The following is a 21,613-nucleotide window of genomic DNA, read 5'->3' on the forward strand; positions in this document are numbered from 1 at the left end:
TTTTGACAGGAGGAAGTGTTTCTGACAAGAGATGTCCAAGAGAAATTTGGTGATCATTGAGGGCAGTTTTGGAACATTAAGCTACGTTAAGCGTGTTAGAATGTCCTACTGACCAAAGGTAACACCATTTTTCACGGCGGCTACTGACGACACTACCGTTACTAAAGAGCAGTAAGAAGCTGCTGCTTGCGCTAGCACTAATGTTAGCATTGCTAATACTAGTAGAGAAGAGGAGCTACCCGTTGCTGCCGGCAGTGCCAACCGAGGTTACTCAAGTGATGCTGCTGCTCCATGCAAGACAACCTTACAGGATCCTTCGACTTCGACTGGAGATGGTAACGGAACAGACAAAGATGTTGATACAGGTTATAATCAACAACTAGTGAGTAGCAGTCACCCTACTAAGCAATGTGTTACACTTGATGACCCAGCAGAGAAGAAGTTACAAGTAGGTCCTTCTTAGATGAATAAGGATTGAAAAAAGGGGGAGAACAAGGGATGTGGAGGGCCTCATGTCTGTGTTTGCCTTAGGCCCCAAAATGACTAAATCTGCCCCTGGCTCTTGCTGTAGTACTACGATATGCTAACAGGTAGCAGTGTGAAGTAGTCATTGAGGAATGAGGCAACTGTCCAGATGGTTCCTGGGTGAGAGCGTGGCATGAACTCTTGTCATATCCTTGTGAAAGGTATGGCGTCAGTAAATATACAGCTCTATAAATATCTGAATTAAAACTCTGAACAGGGACAAAACAATATGAATAAGTTAGTAATATCAGATCTGACCAAGATAACAGCTAATAAACAAAGAGAAATACACAAATCAATTAGCATACCTGCAGGGGTGTACAATGAAAGACGGGGGGCATTAAAATACCTGAAGAAGCAGAGACGCAGAAGACCCAAACAGCAGCTGTGCATCGGTAGCCTTGGCCCGCAGTTCCCTCTCCAGCGCTGGGAAGTTGGCCATACACAGGTAAGACATATGGAACAGCAGGGCTGCCTTCTTAGCAGCGGGCAGCAAGTCGGACATGGGGACTGAAAGCTCCATCTCGCTGTTCAAAGGGGCCGCCGCTGAGAAAAACACAAATATAAACATTCTTGCCTTAAATGCTCATAAGTGGAAAAGTTGCGCAGTTCTTATACCCAGATTTTACATTTTAGAAGCACAAAAATCACAATCAAATAATTAGTCAACTAATATCAGTTCATGTTTTGAAACAGAGAACTTATTATGAATCACTTGAGAAAGGAATTAAACAAAATTTCCCTTCCCTGTGTTTTATTTAAAGACCAGCACAGTTAAAGTAAATAAGTTACTAAAATAGGTCCAAGGCTAATCCTGAGTTCACTTTTAGCCTTCTTGATTCATTTTGCTGTTAACAGTTATTAAGTGGAATTACTGATGTTGAGCCAACAGGTATTTGACCTACCAAACCCCCATTTCGCTCAAAATATATCTACCACATCATGGATTGAGATATCTAAAAAAAGAAAAGAAGATTTTTGGATGCAAAACTTCTGATTTGATTGTTTTTATTTTTAATCATTTTGAACTCCTTTAATGTGACCCTTAACTATGAGTTTTATGTTTATACATACCTGTATTGTCAGACATGGTTTCAGAAGCCTGGGGAAGTGTGCAGCTGGTTATCAGTTATCTATATTCATAAAAGAGAAAGACAGCATTGGCAGGTAGTTCATGATATCTCCAAAATAAAACAATGTTTCTTCACTGTGTAGTGTGATCTCATAAAGTTTGTGATATCATATTACCAAGTTTTTGTGCATCTGGCTTTATGATAAATATCTTGGATAACGTTAGCGTATGTCAGCTTACATAAAGTGTAATGAAAGGCCATGTCACAACGTAAGTTATACTTAGGGCAGTGTTATGTCAGTGTATGAAAATGAACTTCAAATGAAGTGTTTCTGCTGAGGGCTACACTAGCTCTATAACAAAAGGGTAGTCGTGTGTACATCATATAGGCTTTGGGGTATTTATATGTAACTGCATAATATTTATCATTTCATGACAACAAAGGTACACAGGAAGTAAGGACAGTACACAACAGGACAAGCTGGAACTCAAAACCTTACTCCATCAAGTCCATAGGCATTGTGACGGAGAAAGAATTCTCCGCACAAACGGGCGCATCCGCCTCGCTATGAGGAAGCGGGGGGCTGCGGCAATACATGTGTTTTGTGCAATGTTTAAATATACACGGACTCGGTTTAAATGGCTTCAGTTTATTTCTGCAGCTAGTGAGATGTGCTCGGTCCTGCAAGAGGAAAGACTTACCATTATAAACAGGATGGCTACAGCCATATATGTTTGGATTGTTGTTTGGTGTTTGGATTTGTTAACTTTAAGGTAGCGAACACAAGCGTTGTTTCGGGTGCACACGAAACAGGCGATCGGGTTTGCTAATTTGACAGACAGCAATTATAATTGTCACTGGAACGAATGGGATAAATGCAATTAAGTTTGAAATGACTCACCTGTGGGTTAGAGCTGCTACCGGGAACAGGCAAAAGGAGTGCGTACACGGAGCAGCGGAATTATATAGTCTTATGGGTAGCGTCGTTCCCATGTGTTGAAACGTGGAAGGGGGAGAATGTGCTGCCAATGTAAATTTTATGCAGCAATCTGTTTAATTGGAACAAAACATGTGGGTTTGTCAATGGTATGTGTGTATTTCATTGTGGGATGAATTGTTGTTATAACTTTGTCATTTTATTTCTGTAAATTGATTTTAATATTTTGACCCAGGTAATGGGTTAGTCCAGGGCGGGGCTCAGGCTATTTAAGCACCCAAGTTCTGTAATTTGGGGAAGAAGGCTGTAGGAGAGTATAAACTCTGTGAGCTTATGAAGGAAGGAGGCACCTGGGAAAAATTGCCTGGTGTTGTTTGTTTATTATTGTAAATAGTTTAGCTTTTGTTTATTGTGTAGCACAATTAAACGTCTTGTCTTCGTTCACCCCAATCTCTGTTGTCGTCACCTGTTTGCCGCTCGCCGTCCCGTCACACATGGTGTGAGGTGGGATGGCTGGCTGGCTGCGAGGCCATCGGAGGCGTGCCCGGTGTGTGAGCTGTATGAGGGACCCCCAGGTTAGGTTGACCCCGGTGTGAAGGACCCTAGAGATGGGTGAAGCACGGTGTGAGGGACCCCAGAGATGGGTGAAGCACTGGTGAGTGGGGCACCCTGGGATGGGAGAAGTATGGCAAAAGAATGCGTGAGGGACGCCATGGTGTGTCAAGCGCATGGGCGTGCTTCCCGAAGGGGAGGGCAGTGTGACGGAGTGCTGTCACCATGGTTAAGTATGTGCTCTGACTGCCATACCAACAAGCCTGGCTCTTTGGCGTTGCGGTCAAAGTTGCATGGTTGGTACCCTGTAGACCCGGGTTCAAGGCTGGGTGGGGTGACTGCTCTCGCCCTTTGTTACAGGCATCTTCCCACACCTTTTCCATTATTTATATTATATATTTATATACTATTATTTATATTTATATATTTATATACTATTTATATATATATATATATAAATATATTCCACTACATATATTTTATATGGATCAGCCTACTGTATGAATTTAACAGATTCATGTTTTGATAATACAATTGTTAGTCCTGAACAAATCCATGTATAATTCCTATGTGGAAAGTATAATTTTTTGTGCCCCCCTGTAATGTTGTTAATAATGCAAAACTTGTTCCCATGTCCTCTCCCCCTTCAGTAGCCTGCGCTAGCTTTTGACAGGTGCTTTGACAGTTGGTGCTGAGAGATGGGTGTATTATCATGATGCTATCTTTATTAACCTTTTAATTTGCATTCCTATTAGGATTAACCAACACTTGGGAGACTTAGGAGCACTTTGGAGAGCAGGGTATTAAAATCATTACAGCCCGCTTTGTATATTATGCGTCTAGCTATGTTTGCTACTTTGCTGCAACCACTGCAATAGGCGCGCTGATATTACATTGACTGAGGTCGTTTTAAGATCTACTCTACTGCGGTCATAGATTTTGCCTATTTAGTCTTGAGCATGTCCAGTGGAAGAAAACAGTAACTAAGTTACATTATTGTCATTTAGCAGACACTCATCCAGAGCAGCTTACATAGGGTAAAGTTTTCACATGTAACCCTTTATACAGCTGGACATTTACTGAGGCAATTGTGTAAGTACAGCAGTGTCCCAGCAAGGAATTGAACCAGCAACCTGTCTGTTACAATTGCTGCTCCTTCTTCACTGTGCTACACTGTCACTGTACTTAATAATGTTCACAATTATCAAGAGATGAGACAGTTGGGAGAAATGTGAATGTACTGAGCTGGAAACTAATAATCTCTGGAATGCTGTCTGAACTGAAATTAGACTGTTTCAACAGACAGAACAGATGAGCATGGGTGTAACTTCATGTTACAAAGACTGTATTCTCCTGTTCACAGGTATACCTGGTCTGGCTTTCCTTGTTATTACACAGATTGCACAGACTGTAATCACCTGTGCACAGGTACTTAGTGGGTTGCTTCACTTCATATCTTAAAATTTTACTGAAGATTCTTCATCAAGGACATTTGTTGTGATAAAAGCTATTTTCAATTAGCTAAAGATATTGTAGCAGTAAATACAACGGATGTGTTCTAAAAAATGTCACTGTGCTGCAGTCAGTGGATTTTATCCTGATTTATTCTGAAACAATGAAACCTTGCATGGAGAAAACAATACTGCTTGTGTGCATTTTTCTGCTGTGCCTTTTATCCTCTCTTATATAGCTATCCATTATCTCACTTTCACTTTCAACATGACACATTGCACAGGGCAGGGCAGGGTACTTTCCAGAAAAAGCTGTCAAGGACATAGCAAGAAAGTCCATTGAAGAAAACAGCTTTCACTCTCACTTTTCCTTCCAGCCCTCTGTTTTGTCAGGGAAGCAAAGACACAATCATGAAGTGGATATAGTTGGCCTCACACAAGGCACCAATTAATGTAGTGGATATAGCTACACTAAAATTTGGCACCAATTAATGTAGTTAATATTTTTCTTATGAACGTAAATAGTCTATTATGAATTACCATTTTTTTTAAGTGAGAAATTGTATCTTAAGGGAGAAGACAAAAAATTTGTAGAGTGAATAGACAACTCACTGAATAGACAACATGTTTTATAAACAAAAATAACATTAACAAACACCATATTTACAAAAAAATGTAAGTGGAAATATAGGGAATATGCATTTGCATTACATTGTTGTTATTTAGCAGATGCTGTTATCCAAAGTGTCTTGCGTAGGTTACAGTTTCATCCATTTATACAGCTGGATACTTTATAAATTTGCGAAATTGCGGATTCTGTACCTTGCCTGGGTACAACAGCAAGCCCTACCCAAAACCCCGGATAGAGCGGCTCAGTGAATGTGGCGTTGAATATATGCAGGAGGGTCAGTGTATCAAAGGAGATGCTGTAGAAGGACAAAGTACCAGCTGACCAGTCCAGGGGGGAGGGGGGAGCAAGTGTGGAAATTTATTCTTCATTGTGCCTAAAGTAGTAGTGGTCCCTTCCACCGCAAATCACAACAATCGGCTGACCCAAGCAGAGTCGAGCAGAGTAGCCCACGACGGAGATGATCTGTGTTCATGGTAAATTGATAATTGTCACGTGAAGTACTTTACTTAAATAATAATAAATATCCCCATCACGTCTCCTTTTAGCCTAAATAAGCCTGACAACGTTCCTGTCAGCCATGCCTGGTTTTGTGTATGCTAAAAGCGGTTAGAACACTAGATTGGAGAAATTCTAGCTAATTTTAGCTTCGAGGAAACAGCAATTTATCTCTAAAAATGCAAATGCTAACTGAAAACTATGAGAAGCTTAAAAACGCTAATGAAAACATAACGAACCATGCGCTACATAGCATAAAAAATAAGTTACGTGCCAAAGGGTTAAACCAGAGGGGACACGTAAATAAACGTGAGCTGAACAAGTCTCTAACGTGACTTGGTAGCCAAACAAAGTTATCTAGCTTCTCTTTCAAACGTGTAGTGTGAAATCCCAAAGTTGCAAGTCCTCCTTGCAGACAGTCATGTAGTATTACATGCATTCAACAATAGCGTTTACTCTAGGTCACTGTATCAGTTTACACATTTAAGATGGCATGATATTTTTTAAACTTTTTTTGTATTTTTATACATTTGACTCTTATTTATCCAAACTTCAATATATTTTGTTGTACTTTTGTTCAAAGTACTATTTATGACAATAAAAATGCATTTCTAAAATGCATTATGTCATGTTATCTTGGTGAGGACTCATCAAATAACTACACATAACAAATGTTAGGGAAAATCTTTGTTTATGTTAAGTGTTTCTGTACAAAAGAAAAAAAAAAAGAGAGAATATCGGCCAATATATCATTATCGGATTTTTAAATCCTCAAAAATCAAAATCGGTATCGGTCTTAAAAATCTTATATCGGTCGGGCTCTAGTGATAATACACCACTGTCACCAAACAATCACTGTACATTCAGGAGAGAGAGAAAGAGAGGGATGAGAGAATGCCAAGAATTTGTCTGGGCCCGAAGTTTATTTTCAGATGACTTCAAGACAGCTAATGTTACTGTAAGCCTAAAAGAGAGTCTGACTGATGTTGCTGGTGGCACAGTTTTAAAAAAAATACCCTGAAGGGGAAGCTTCTCCTTCTGACAGTTCTGGAAATCCATTCAAAAAGACTACCCTGGACTGTCTCTCATAGCATGAGAAAAATTGGTGCGCTTCTTTTCGACCTACTTTTATGAAATGGTACCTTCCAATCCACTTTACCTGAAGAGCAAACAAAAAAAATGCCTTTTAAGTTGTGCGCTTAAGAGCTCAGATGAAGAAAAACCAAGATTCAACAAGTTGTGTGTCAAGAAGCAGACCCACACATCCCGCTAACCGTAAAGTAACTTAAAATCAATAACACCATAAAAATGTACTCAAACTCAGAACTGTATGGTTAAAATCAGTAATATTTTCCTAATTTATTTAAACTATGAACTATATGTTTTGAAATCTAATTCTGAGTTGGTCAAATCTGGCCAAATAATTTTTCAGGTAATCCAAAGGGTGCAGACAGCTATTTATTTAAATAAGTACAAAAACACATGATTAAAAATAACGACAGAAAATCATCCTACAGAAAGTGGAATTATGTCAGAAAAATAAGTTGAAATAATTTAATAGGAAACCTAGAATAAGACATTATATCATAATAAGATGAATGAAATGATGTCATTGTCTTGGCCAAAGCCAAGGTTCACAGACTGAATCAATTCAGTTGTGCCAACTTCTTTAATCTCCATCAAGGATGGATGTAAAAATCAAGTCAGTTTTCTTGTTCTGTCTTTTTCTGTATCATATTGACATGCTATTTTCATTTTTTTATCAGTTTTTTTAGACTGCAGGGTACATACACGATATGGACAAAAGTATTCGGACGCCTGACCATTACATTGTAATGACATAGTATTGAAATACATATGCTTTAATATTGAGTTGGTCCCCCTTTTGCAGCTATAACAGCTTCCATTCTCTTGGAAGGCTTTCCACAAGATTTTGGAGTGTTTCTGTGGGAATTTGTGCCCATTCATTCTGTAGAGCATTTATGAGGTCAGGCACTGATGTTGGACGAGAAGGCCTGGCTCGCAATCTCCATTCCAGTTCATCCCAAAGGTGCTCAATGGGGTTGAGATCAGGGCTCTGTGCGGGCCAGTCACGTTCTTCCACACCGAACTCAACAAACCATGTCTTTATAGTCCTTGCTTTGTGCACTGGGGCACAGTCATGTTGGAATAGAAAAGGGCCTCCCCAAACTGTTGCCACAAAGCTGGAAGCATAGCATTGTCCAAAATGTCTTGGTATGCTGAAGCATTAAGATTGTCCTTCACTGGAGATAAGGGGCCTAGCCCAAACCCTGAAAATCACGTGTGGCCAAATACTTTTGTCCATATGGTGTATGTGCTTGTCACATTGTGCTTTTCAGATTCAACCTTGATTCAATCAACCCATTGAAACATTCAGTCCCAAAACCCGTTTGGGCGCAGATCATGTAAAGACCTCTAGCTTCAGGTATGGTTGATTACCTAATTCTGAATGTAGCCAGGGCACATTTGGCAGAAAGATGAGTGTTTATACAATATTGTCATATGCCATACAAATAATTGAGTCTCCTGCATATAGACATTTTAAAAGAAAACACTGAAAATGTGCTGGACAGACATTTGTTGTCATTACTAGCTCATTAGCTAGACATGGGTGAACACACACAAGACAGGTTAAGATTACTTAATATAATGCAGGTGGATATTCAGATTTGAAGATTTGAAAAAAATGTCCAAACATTTAGCTAGCAAGCTGGTTAGCTGCTAGTAGGTGCCCAGATGCCATTTTTTCCATTCATCTGTATTTCCTCACACAGCTGAGCTTAAGCAGGGGTGTGACGTCCCAAAGCATGCAGGTGTTCCTCCAGGACACAGGAATCTATTCCAGCTGGATCAGGGACACTGGGGAGGCAGGTATTCCTCCAGGACACAGGAGTCTATTCCAGCTGGCGCAGTAACACTGAGGAGTCAAACCCAACATTAAACCCAGGATAGAGGGGCTCAGTGAATTTTGTGTGGAATGTGTGCAGGAGGGTCAGTGTGTCAGAGGAGACGCTGTAGAAGGACAGAGTGCCGGCCGCCCAGTCCAGATACACTCCTACTCTGTGGGCGGGGGAGGTGAAGAAAAGTGTGGTAGTTGTCTTCTTGTTGTGCCAGAAAGCATAACTGTCGCGGGTAGAGTACAAACACCAGGACTTCTCACTGCACCCAAGCATGCTATTCTTCCATCCTTTCCTGCTGACTCCTTTACATGCCACTCCTATACGAACTGAAGCCCCACTCCACTCAACCTCCCAGTAGCAGCGCCCAGACAGACCCTCTCTGCACAGCACTTGGGGCCAGTGATCAAATCTCTCTTGCCGGTAAGGATAAGGCCGCTCGTTTCCTGTTCGTGTCAGCTTCCTGCACCTGTTAGAGAGTGCCAGCTTTCTGTGGGCTGTGTTGGGGTCCAGTGTCAGCTGACAGGCATCTACAGACAAGGAGGAAGTTGGGTAAAAACCTTCTGAACTGCAGAATGGTATTAAATTTCACTCTTCTCCTTAACAGTAGTTTTTACTGATGATTATTGAATTCAAGTAAACTTACATTTCCTCGGACCTGGTTTGATCCTGCACTCACCACCATGCTCCACACTGCAGGAAAACCAGAGGAACAGACAGTGATTGAGTGACACACAGCCTATCTACGAAGTGCAGTGTGGAAACTCAGAAGGAACACGGTAGTGTGTGGCAGCGGTGTGGCATTTCAGTAAGGGAGCAGGTCTTGTAACCAAGAGGTTGTTGGTTCAGTTCTCAGCTTAACTTGCAGTTGCCTCAGTAAAGATCCAGTTGTATAAATGGATAAAATTGTACCCTATGTTGGCCATTTTGAATAAAGGCGTCTAATAAATGAAGTTTATGTAATTCGCTCATGTCACGCTGCAGCGAGAATGAGGCAGAGGCGTTAGCTGTGACGTCACGTTCTGTTACATTGCATGGAGTGCAATGCAACCGTACAGTTTCAGTGTAAACAACGTAAAGATGGCTTGGACAACGAGTCTCTACCATCATTCACAATGACTGATGTTGAGAAGTGGGCTGAAGAAGGTGATCGTATCCCAAGATCAGTATTACTGAAAGGTTACAGCAACTGGATAGAGGGCTACATCACTGATATAGAAGGTAAGTAAACAATCGGTGCGCTACCTTAGCAAACATCAAAATACTGATAGCGTGAAGAGCTAACTTCTGTCGTAGCCTAATATATACTTCTCACTAAAGTGAAGACACGAAATATGATGTAGGCCTATGTTTTATGTAACATAACATTGTGTTTTAATGTGTTTGTGACAAGGTTATCGTTAACAGGTTTTTTTTTTTTCAGGTGACACCATGAAAACACAGTCGGCACACTCCCACTCTTAAGTTTCTTTAAACCGGTGAGCGACCTGACTCTACAGTCATCAGTAAAGTGTTTGGAGCACACTCTTGTGTTGTCCGTAATCTGAGATGAGAGATGTATTATCAGTATTAACACGTAAAATAGTTCACTTTATTTTATTAATTTACTTGCAAAGGTAACTTTCCACGTTAGCTAACGTTATAACTAACTTTGTTGCACTCGATGGTGCTTCGGCATCTATCGACCCCACACATTAGCCAACACTGAAAGTTAACGCTAGCTTATCTCGTTGCATTACTTTGTAAATATGGTCCAACATCACGCCTGATTTTGACAATCCACTGCTGACAGGTGTCCTTGTCTTTTGGGAAACGATAAAAAGACAGCTCTGGATTGCATCTTTGGTAAGAATGGCAGCCTGGCACACAGCAGTAAGCCATGGCTTGTCAATCACTCGATTCACTCACTGCAACTTTCCGACAATCTTCCTTGTTCCTACAACCTCAGCCTCGTTTTTGCGCATAAAATATTCAAAATGGCAGCCACGTGACATGAGCGAATGGAGAGTGTCACACACTGTTCTAACAGTGACATATCTGATGTTATTGTCCATCTTACCTGATAATTTCATCTGTGAGTTTGGTGTTTATCATTTTAGTTTATGTTAATGTCCACCTCACAGAAGGAGATATCCCAGAGCTTTGTTCTAGTTTAAAGACATTCATTAAAACTAAAGCCCTTGGGCTGGATTGAAAAGCATTTGGTAACAATCAAACAACAACCATGACTGGATTAGATTTGTAATTAGATTTGATTTTGTTTTAAAACTAATTATTCACCTCAGTTTTTCCAGCTTACAGTTGGGATCATCCAGTCCAGCAGAGAGCGCTCTCACTCCTGAGTCTCCTGGGTGATTGTAGCTCAGATCCAGCTCTCTCAGGTGTGAGGGGTTTGAATGCAGAACTGAGGCCAGATAACCACAGCCTCTCTCTGTGATTTGACATCCTGACAGTCTGTGGATTGAAGGAGAAAAGCTCTTCACTCTCCCAGCTCTAGACACATAGGCAAGATAGATTTCATCCTGGATTGTATTTCACTAGTCTGTCCAGTTATGTAGATAATTAAAATCCCCAAATAGTTTTAAAGCTGACTAACTAGTAGTATTTCTTAGATGACATGAACATGTCTAAAATATATATATATATATTTTTTAAAAGTAAGACAACAAATGCCTGAATATTCAGTATTTTTCTTTTTTGTAATTGACTGATACTAAATACTAGCTGTAGTATGACACAAAACTGTTTAATGTGACACTACCTCATTACCCAACTGAGACAAGCACCTTTTGCTCAGAATAATAATTTATTACTCTGACATTTTCTGGCCACTTTGGGGTTCAGCACTTTGGAAAGATTGCGATGCATGAAAGGACGTTGTTATCTATGAGTGTAATTGGTTTTCTGGAAATATATTTTTTACGAGATAACTGGTAATTTGAAATTATTCTTGTTATAAATATTACTGTGGTCTCCAAAGACAATTTCTAGTGTTGCTACTACAGCAGACAATGAGAAGTGCAGTCTCTGGTGAAGTCTCTGTTGTTGTGAACAGTTTACAAGTAAAATATCTAGACTGGCAACCATTAGTGTAGCCCTGTTCTCCAACTGCCACCATGGCAATGCAGTATCTTGGCCCCAAAAAGGGAAGGCATTGTCAGGGAAGACATGTTCTCCAGTTACCTAATGAACACTGCAGCAAAACACTCAAAAAAAAAAAGTTTAATTCCTATCCTACACAGGGCCATGAGTCTGTCAGACATCTCTTTTCATGCCTGTCCATCTCTCCTGTCCTACTTGGGCAACCACAGACTGCTGGGGCAGACCCAGCAGCTAGACCCATGGGTTGTGAGATTTTGATATTTGGCATTTCTTTTTAAAAAAAATGGGTTGTAAATCTTCGATACGTAGATATGTGAGTCGACAATAATGTTTGATATTAAATGCAGCCTCCCTACAGTGTTATTGCTCAGGTAAATATCAGAAAACATTTCTAGAATTAATAACTAAGACTTCCATAATTAAGTCATTAATATCTGTTTAAACTGCTGTGTTGACTCATGTACTCAGTACTGTTACTGTAGGAAAAAGGAACAGAGCGACAATCGACCAATGAGTTTAAAGATTGGTTCGGCTAGATGTGTAAACCAAAGTAGTTTGGGGCATCATGATCATCAAAACTAGAACATACTGATGTGTCAGAATTTAACCCCAAGGTCAACACAGATCAATGATATCAATATAATTCTTTATCAGCATAATCTAATAACTGACCTCAGTGTCTCCAGTTTACACTGTGGTTTCCCCAGTCCAACACAGAGCAGCTCCACTCCTGAATCCTGCAGGTCATTGTCACTCAGGTCCAGCTCTCTCAGACTGGAGGAGCTGACAGCTGAGGCCAGTATTTCACAGCATTTCTTACTGAGGTTACACCTGTTCAGCCTAAAAATGAATTGTGTCATATCAGATAATTCCAATATATTTAGGGGGCCTACATATCGGTAGAAAATTAACATAGCATGGAGGATATTCCAGTAGGTCTGAAAGTGTGGTAGCCTGTAAGATTAATTCTTGCACTGGGTATTCCATCACTTTCTTATTTTACAATTATACACAGAGCAGTGGTGTATATCCACTCTCAGCCACTGACACAGGTGACAAAAGTATTCATAATTCTTCATAAAACTGTATTCTTTGGTCTTCATGAAACTCATTTTATTAATTTATGTCATAGAATATCATTCACAATTATTGCAAAACTACTCAATAAATATAACTGGTCATACAGTGCTGGTCTATCAGCTATTCGGCAAAGCTACAAAGGTATCAATGTATACCATATGTCAAGCCTCTGATAAACAGACCTCAGTGTCTCCAGTTTACAGTGTGGATTCCCCAGTCCAGCAGAGAGCAGAATCACTCCTGAATCCTGTAGGTCATTGTCACTCAGGTCCAGCTCTCTCAGACTGGAGGAGCTTGAGCTGATAGCTGTGGCCAGCTCTTCAGAGCATTTTTCACTGAGGTTACACCTGTTCAGCCTGGAAAGGAAATCATGTCACATCAGATAATTCCACACATTGCACCCACACAATGTACGAGGAGCTGGGATTGACTCTCCCGTCAGAACTGATGCAAACCCATTTGGTGTGTCTCGGTGAAAGTTTTTACACTTTTGGAGTTTTAGAACTACACAGAAACTGCAGAGATTTTATTTTAATTATTTACTTTTATGCAAAACCTTCATCAGTCTGAATTAGACATTAATTTGAACTTTTCTGAGAAAAAAAGTGAAAGCTCAGATTTGTAGATGGATGTGCTAATTTCACTCCAAGCCAGTAGTCATTGTATGGCTGGTTTACCCATGTTTGCACTTTGTCACTGAGCAAAGTATCTCTTAAACAATGTTTTATTTATCTCATTGTACTACATTGAAAAAAATAAAGGTTAGGCATTAATCAGTTAATAAAAATATAATAAAAACCAAACATGGGAAATAAAGCAATGCTGCCTTAAAAGTTAAATGAAATGTAGGAAAGCAAGGGTCCTTCATTTGTGGAAAGTAATTAATGCTGAATGATTAAAAACATGAGCAATGTTTATACTGAAACTTGATTATTGGATAGTTACTTTGGTACCTTGAACATTCTATCTTGTATCATTATGTCAACATGTACCCCTCATACTAGCAAGGCAGGTCTATGTATGGGTCGAAAGGTATGGTGGCCTGTAAGGTCAAACCTTGTATTGGGTATATAAATATAAATATAAATATAGCAGTTCATACACTACTGTTCTTTCACCCGTTAGGCAAACCTAAGTATGGGATATCAACATATAGCATATGTCAAGCCCTGAAGAACTGACCTCAGGGTCTCCAGTTTACAGTGTGGATTCTCCAGTCCAGTAGAGAGCAGCTTCACTCCTGAATCCTGCAGGTCATTGTCACTCAGGTCCAGCTCTCTCAGACTGGAGGAGTTTGAGCTGATAGCTGAGGCCAGTGCTTCACAGCATTCATTACTGAGGTTACAGCTGTCCAGCCTGGAAAGGAAGTCATATTATATCAGACAGTTCTGCAAATATATAAATTTGGTCAAAACTATGCAAGTTACTCCTATGCAAAGTCAGTGATTTTCATACTTAGTCAATATTTATCTTTATATAGATTGATGCTTAATTTTGACAGCTGCTGTTTTAATTAAGGATTAGTTCATATAATAGTTTAGTTAGCAGTTTATTTTCTTTATCATTCCTGTAGTCAGAGCTTTGTGACTTACAGAGCTGTTTGAGAGGCCTTGACCACTGGCAGCAGCCTCAGAAGAGCTTCATCTGATCTGACATATTTCTTCAAGTCAAACACATCCAGCTCCTCTTTTGATGTCAGCAAAACAAAGGCTAGAGCTGACCACTGTGCAGGTGAGAGGTCTTCTCTTGAAAGACTTCCTGAGCTCAGGTAACTTTGGATTTCCTCCACCAGAGAATGGTCATTCAGTTCATTCAGACAGTGGAACAGATTGATGGTCCTCTCTGGGGAGACACTCTTCCTGATCTTCTTTTTGATGTAATGGACTGTTTTCTTAATGTTCTTTGAGCATTTTCTTGGCTGCATCAGTAGCCCTTGCAAGAGAGACTGATTGGATTCCAGTGAGAGGCCAAGAAGAAAGCGGAGGAAAAGGTCCAAGTGTCCATTCTCAGATTGTAAAGCTTGTTTCACAGCACATTTGTGCAATTCAGTTAAAGACATTTCTCTGAATAACTTTTGACTTTTTGGTGAACAGAATTTATCTTTGTCCATTGCATTTTTGTTGTGTGTTCCACATGAGAGAAACACATACAGAGCAGCAAGATAATCCTGAACACTCAGATGCACAAAGCTATACACTTTACTCTGATACAGCCCAAACTCCTCTTTGAAGATTTTTGTGCACACTCCAGAGAACAGTGAAGCCTCACTGACATCAATATCAACTTGTCTCAGGTCTTCCTCACTGAAGATGAGTTTGCCCTCTTCCAGGTTGTGGAAAGCCAGCTTTCCCAGTTTCAGAACAACATCTTTGTCTGAGTCTGACAACTTATCTTTTTCTCTCTCTTGCTCAGTGAGATACTTCTGATTCTTCATCTTAATCTGAATAAGCAGGAAGTATGTGTACATTTGAGTCAGAGTCTTAGGGATTTCTCCACTGTCTGACTCGCTAATGTTTTGTTCGAGCACGGTGGCTGCAAGCCAACAGAAGACTGGTATGTGGCACATGATGTAGAGGCTCCTTGATGACTTTATGTGTGTGATAATTCTGCTGGCCAGGTTCTGATCACTGAACCTCTTGCTGAAGTACTCCTCCTTCTGTGGATCATTAAACCCTCGTACCTCTGTCACCTGGTGGACACACTCAGGAGGGATCTGATTGGCTGCTGCTGGTTGGGTGGTGATCCAGAGAAGAGCAGAGGGAAGCAGATTCCCCTTAATGAGGTTTGTCAGAAGCATGTCCACTGATGTTGGTTCTGTCACATCAGACCATATCTCATTGTTCTGGAAATCTAAGGGAAGTCGACACTCATCCAGACCATCAAAGATGACCACAACTTTGTAACAACCACTTGTAAGGGATCCAAACTCTTTGATGTCTGGGAAGAAGTGGTGAAGCACTTGTATCAAACTGTACTGTTTTGTCCTGATCAAATTCAGCTCTCGGAAAGGTAGAGGAAACATGAAATCAACATCCTGATTGGCTTTTCCTTCTGCCCAGTCAAGGATGAACTTTTGCACAGAAACAGTTTTTCCAATGCCAGCAATCCCTTTTGTCAGCACAGTTCTGACTTGTTTGTCTTGTCCAGGTAATGCTTTAAAGATGTCATTGCATTCAATTTGGGTCACTTGGGTAATTGGTTTCTTCAATGTTTCTTCAGTCTGTTCCACCTTGCGTTCACTATTAACATCTCCATGCCCCCCTTGTGTTATATGGAGGTCTGTGTAAATTTTTTTAAGATCTGAAGTGTGTCCTTGATTTGCGATGCCTTCAAATACACATTCAAACTTCTTTTTCAGACTGCATTTGAGCTGATTTTGGTATGTGCCCAGAAGGTTCCCTTAAAAGAATGAATAAGAAAATGGAAAAATATTTTTGTTAACACTCACGCAATTGGCTGATAAAGGGTTAAACTCAGTTGGCCCTTTAAAGGCATTTTCAACTAACTGACCCAATTCATGTCTAAACAGAAACAAAACTTATGAGAAATCAAAATGGCCATTTTTATGCTTGACCAAAACCATGTATGTATATTAGGTTCATCAATCATTGGTCACAGTCAAGGAGCCTAAACAACTATGGAACAATTATTGGTCACACAAATTTATCAGTCACCCCCACTGCAAGACACTTTGTGATGTGAATACTGTGTGAAAAATGTGAATGTTTTTTTTTTTGGAATGTGAAATGTGAAAAATATAACAGGTACATTGTATGGGATTTGCTCATTTGGAAAAAAAATACCGGAAAAGATCATTAGCAAATGGAAACAATTACAGTATGGAATAGTTTACTGAAAAAAAAAACTCTGTCTGTGATTGTAATTTGATCAAGTTGCTAACTGATGGACTCAATAAGTTTAAATGAAGCAGAGGCAATATTAATATACTGAAATATTAATATACCTCTATTTTTACAAATATTAAGTATCTTTACATCAGGACAAGCACACCTCCAACAGCACAATTTGTTCACAAAGAATGTATTGCAGATTAAATGTAGACGTTCCAAATAAAGGTGCACGTTCAGTTAATAACTTGCCAAACATTGGATGCCAGTACACAATGAAACTTACTTCTCTCCAGTGTGTCAGAAGCATCCTTGTGGTTCATGTTCCTCAGGATGTGCACTATGACCTTCCCTGCCCCCTCTCTGACACAGCTCTCCAGCATCTTGTAGACTTCATCCAGGACATCAGGATCCTCCAGCTGACTCTCAAAGCATTCTGGGTAATCTTGACTCAGATCACCCTGGAGCTTTTTCAGCTTGTTCTGCACCAGCTGGATAAGCATGTCTTCAAGCAACTAAAATAAAAGTGAAAAAGGTAAATTGATATTTTTTGAGGGGTTAAAGCTTATTCAGATGAAGGGAGTTACACCAGGGAAATCGGATCACCAGATAAGACCACTTCCCTCTATTTATGTTAAAAGCCTGATATGAAATGTAGCCAGGGTGAGAGTCAACTGTGAAAGGTCAAACATGTGCAGTGTAGACATGGGCTCAACTGTAAAGAAAGGGTAATTATTAAGCACATTTATTACACATGATATATGATAAATGAGGCACATCACAAGAGACCCCACCTTGAATATGGATGACAAATTCATCTGGTGGCTCTGGCCAGACTGACCGCTGGGCATCACTGTCTCTGATATCTCCAGCTGAACTCTGTGAGTAAAACAGAAAACATTAGTGTTCAACCCTGTGCATGACTAAAAAGTGAAGGAAGACATGTGTAAGGTGACTGATAAAGGAAAACGTGTAAGGAAACATGACAGCGGGGAGGCAGCGCTCGCTAGTGACTGTTCAGTACAGTCAGCATTTGCACATCTCCTGCACTTTGGGTGAACAGACTCCCTGGCTGTACTGCATGACAGGGCTGAATGGTGGTACTGGGAACTGCACATGGGCAGGCCCAGTGCTATGGGGGTGCTTAGGGGTGCATGGCACCCCCAGACGGACCTCAGTGCACCCCCAGTTGTGTCCTTATATCCCTATGTCAACACAGTACTTATGACTTTTTGTGTCCTCCCCCATGGACTGCAATTGCACCCCTCTGTATTTTCTCCTGGGCCAGCACATGGGTGCACTCCAAGCGAACTCATGGAGATCAGTAAAGAGATCAGTAAAGGGTGGTTTTAGTTGATTATCTGTCTGTGTTTTCGTCAGTAAAAAAATCAACAAACTTAAAATGAAGAAAAAATAATGACCCTCTAAAGAGGGTACCTTACAATATGATTACAATACCTGTAATCATACTTTTTCTTTTTAAATAAATTTTACATTTTATAAAATTAAATGACTAAATTAAAAGTAAGTATTGAGTATTGAGCTTATCAGTTATTTGTCATAGAGAAACAGCTGCTAGCGAAGATTGCATATTATAGCTTCTGTTTTCTCCCAACTACATGAAATTCCTATACTGTGCCTTTAAAACAAATAATGGCAGTTACATAGTCGTACTGTAGTGAAATACAAGTTATATTACTTGGAAGGTTAATTACCTTCAAGTAAACAACAGGACATTCTGACACTGCGCAAATCTGTCAGACTGTGGTGCTTTTAACAATATGTGATATCAAGTCAAAAATAAACTCATAATCGACTGGATTTTTACAAGCTTGGACTGAAAAAATTATTTTCATCTTTCACCCTGTATAGTCAGTTTTACTATAAAAATCACTATTTATACTGGGTTGGATGTCAAAATTATAATTTAGACACCACATGATCTCAGAAGAGTAGTTTACTTTGTAGGAAAGTATAAAAACTCCCAACAGATGAGAATATCTTTGGCATATTTCATTTTAACATGATGACCTCACCTCTGATCAGTGTTTGTGTCTCCCCCAAATTTGAGTGGATGATCCATTGACCGCTCACTCTTCATAGACACACAGCTGGGTACAGGTGAGTCTGCTCTCTCCATCTCAATCCTGTGAAAAGCAGATACACCTTTAATCTCACTTTAAAACTGAAAAAATTTGACAAACAAGGGGAAAATAATGAGGTTGAGAGTTTGAGATATGCGTTAACCATACAAACACATGCAGAGAATATAATTCATGTCACTAGGGAAAGCAAGCCATTCTTATTTCCATGCAGAACTAAGGGAGACCCGCAGCTTCTTTCCAGACGATTCTGTGTATGAATCATGCGTGTCAGATGTATTTAACATCCTTCATTTTGGCTCTATCTGTGTGGTGAGAATGATGAAGAAGAACAGAAGAGGAATAGTGTTTGAATTAATTTTCCATAATATATACTGGATCTGACCTCTGACCAATAGGAAAGGTTCTTTCTTTGAAGTGATATGGAGGATCCATTGATGAATCACTCATAATCGATGGTACATGTGAGTCTGATCTCTTCACCTGGTCTCTGTGAACAAAACACAAAACAGACAGGCCCTGCTGTTCACCCTTATGCACAACTGGATTTCAGGTATACAGTAATGTCTCAGTTAAGATAACATTTACTGTGGTGTGATGTGACAAAGTACTGTGTTTCAGACTAAGTTTCAGATTATGTGAGTGTGTGTGTGTGTGTGTGTGTGTGTGTTAGCAGGCTTAGGTACTCATCACAACAGACAAAGTTAACAGTATGACATAAAGAAATCTATATGAAAAGGGGAGGATGAAGAAGAATAGCATTTATAATTACTCTTGAAAGAATGTGCTAATCAATGTGCTGTTTTATTAAATCTGCATAATAAACTGTAGATCTCACCTTAGAAGAATAGGAAAAGGTCCTGCTTTGAGATGTAGTGGAAGTTCCATTGACTCGTCACTCTTCACAGACAGACAGGTGGGTACAGGTGAGCCTGCTCTCTGCAGCTGGACTCTGTCAACAGACTGACCTTCTAATCTAAATGTGTTTAAAATGACAAATAGGATTTGAGCTACAAGTAGAGCAATGTGTTTATTATTTATCATATTCTCTCTCTCTCTCTCTCTCTCTCACACACACACACACACAGAGCTCCTCTCACCTCTTACTCTCAGGGTTCATGACTCCATCATGGGTCTTATACTTCCCAGAAAGACCCGTTTCAGGGGCTACGCCCCCCTCCTTACACTCCCCAGAGAGACTCATTTCAGATGCCACACCCCCCTCCTCACTCTCCACAGAGAGACTTATTTCAGGGGCCTCACCCCCCTCCTCACTCTCCACAGAGAGACTCATTTCAGGGGCCACGCCCCCCTCCTCACACTCCCCAGAGAGACTTATTTCGGGGCCACGCCCCCCTCCTTACACTCCCCAGAGAGACTTATTTCGGGGGCCACGCCCCCCTCCTTACACTCCCCAGAGAGACTTATTTCAGAGGCCACGCCCCCCTCCTCAGGAGTCTTGACCATGTCACACCAGAAGATTACAGAACAGACCTCCGATCCAGATCAACAGACCTGTAAACACACAACACAGACGTTGGTTGGACACATGCTAAGTGGGAGCTTGAATGAGAAATGTGGCTTTAGCCCATTGCGGACGATATGATATTTTCACCAAGCCTGCCCAGTTTTAAAGGTCAGGCACTTCCTGCTGATCGTGTAACTGTTTGCACAGCTGTGGAACTCCTGTTGTTTTGAGCCCTCTCTGCCAGCAGATGATGACATTACTTTACATAGCCGACGTGCAAAGCCTAGTGCGGCATCAGTTTGAACAGGATCATGAGTGGCGCACAAATTGACTGGGGAATCGAGGATTATTAACCGTAGATGTAACATGCACTGGATCGTGATATGTGAGCATTGCCATGTGAGCATGATAGCAGGGGAATCAGGGGTGTTGAAGCTGAAAACGCTGTCTCTGAATGTTCTTCAGTGCTTACATATCTCTGGCATTCATTTAGGGACCTTTTTGTGTAACAGAAGCAATTTAAAACACGTTGAACATGCTGTGACCAATTCAACCTCCATGTGAATATGGTTATGAAATGACCCGTGGATATCATATAGGATGCTGCATTAAAGTGTTACTTTTTTACACAGTAACAATAAAAAAGTGAAATAACAAAACACTCGCAATCACAGGTCATTTTGGCTCCTATTAAGAGAGCTTTTACACAACCGCAAGTGCACTGCTGAGTGCACTCAGGCCTGCAGTATCCACTGATCACAGATATATTACTTGTTCGTACACTGTCTGATTTTGTTGTACAGGAAGCAATTATATTTTCTGTTATAGTAATTCTGTGACATTGATGGGGTGAATAGGACTTGAACAGATAGTCCAGTGATACAGGCCTTTCTACAGGAAAAATGTTCAATGTTCGAATGGTGATACAAGTAACATCCATGCGATGACTGGTAGTTACTAAGTAGCTATTCCTATGCTTACGGTTCCTCTGTCATTGTATACTGTACTATCTTTTTAATCTTGTATTCCAGGGTTTTTCTATTCTTCTGTGTTTTTATTATTATTATTATTATTTGTTTTGAGTTGTCATACTGTTTTGTGTATGTTTGTCTGTCCATCAGTGTAGCATAGCAGTTAAGGAGCAGGACCGAAAGGTTGTTGGTTCGATTCCTCATGGGGACACTGCCGCTGTACCCTTGGGCAAGGTACTTAACCCACAATTGCCTCAGTAAATACCCAGCTGTATAAAGGGGTATCATTGTAAAAAACCTGTAACTGATGTAAGTCGCTCTGGATAAGAACATCTGCTAAATGCCAATAATGTAATGCACCCATCTATCTGCCTGGCTATCTAATTAGCTAACTAGCTACTATTCATTAGATCTGAGACTTACAATCTTCTCTTTGTTAGAATATGAACACCAAGCAAAG

The 21,613-nt window shown here is 40.3% G+C and overlaps 1 protein-coding gene across 1 annotated transcript; it reads right to left on the minus strand.

Annotated features, from left to right (window-relative positions):
• Window positions 1–8,147: 8,147 nt before the first annotated feature.
• LOC118773254 (NACHT, LRR and PYD domains-containing protein 3-like) lies at window positions 8,148–19,886 on the minus strand. Its single transcript, XM_036522107.1, has 13 exons — window positions 19,815–19,886; window positions 19,553–19,690; window positions 19,100–19,204; window positions 18,649–18,759; window positions 17,407–17,491; window positions 16,870–17,127; window positions 14,357–16,134; window positions 13,947–14,120; window positions 12,947–13,120; window positions 12,357–12,524; window positions 10,863–11,036; window positions 9,229–9,275; window positions 8,148–9,112 (listed from the first exon to the last, which is right to left on the minus strand). Exons 1-13 carry the CDS (start codon window positions 19,832–19,834, stop codon window positions 8,580–8,582), a joined length of 3,765 nt encoding a protein of 1,254 aa, XP_036378000.1. The 5' UTR covers window positions 19,835–19,886; the 3' UTR covers window positions 8,148–8,579.
• Between the last annotated feature and the right edge of the window lie 1,727 nt (window positions 19,887–21,613).

Source organism: Megalops cyprinoides, chromosome 2 (assembly GCF_013368585.1).
Source record: "Megalops cyprinoides isolate fMegCyp1 chromosome 2, fMegCyp1.pri, whole genome shotgun sequence".
Lineage (NCBI taxonomy): Eukaryota > Metazoa > Chordata > Actinopteri > Elopiformes > Megalopidae > Megalops > Megalops cyprinoides.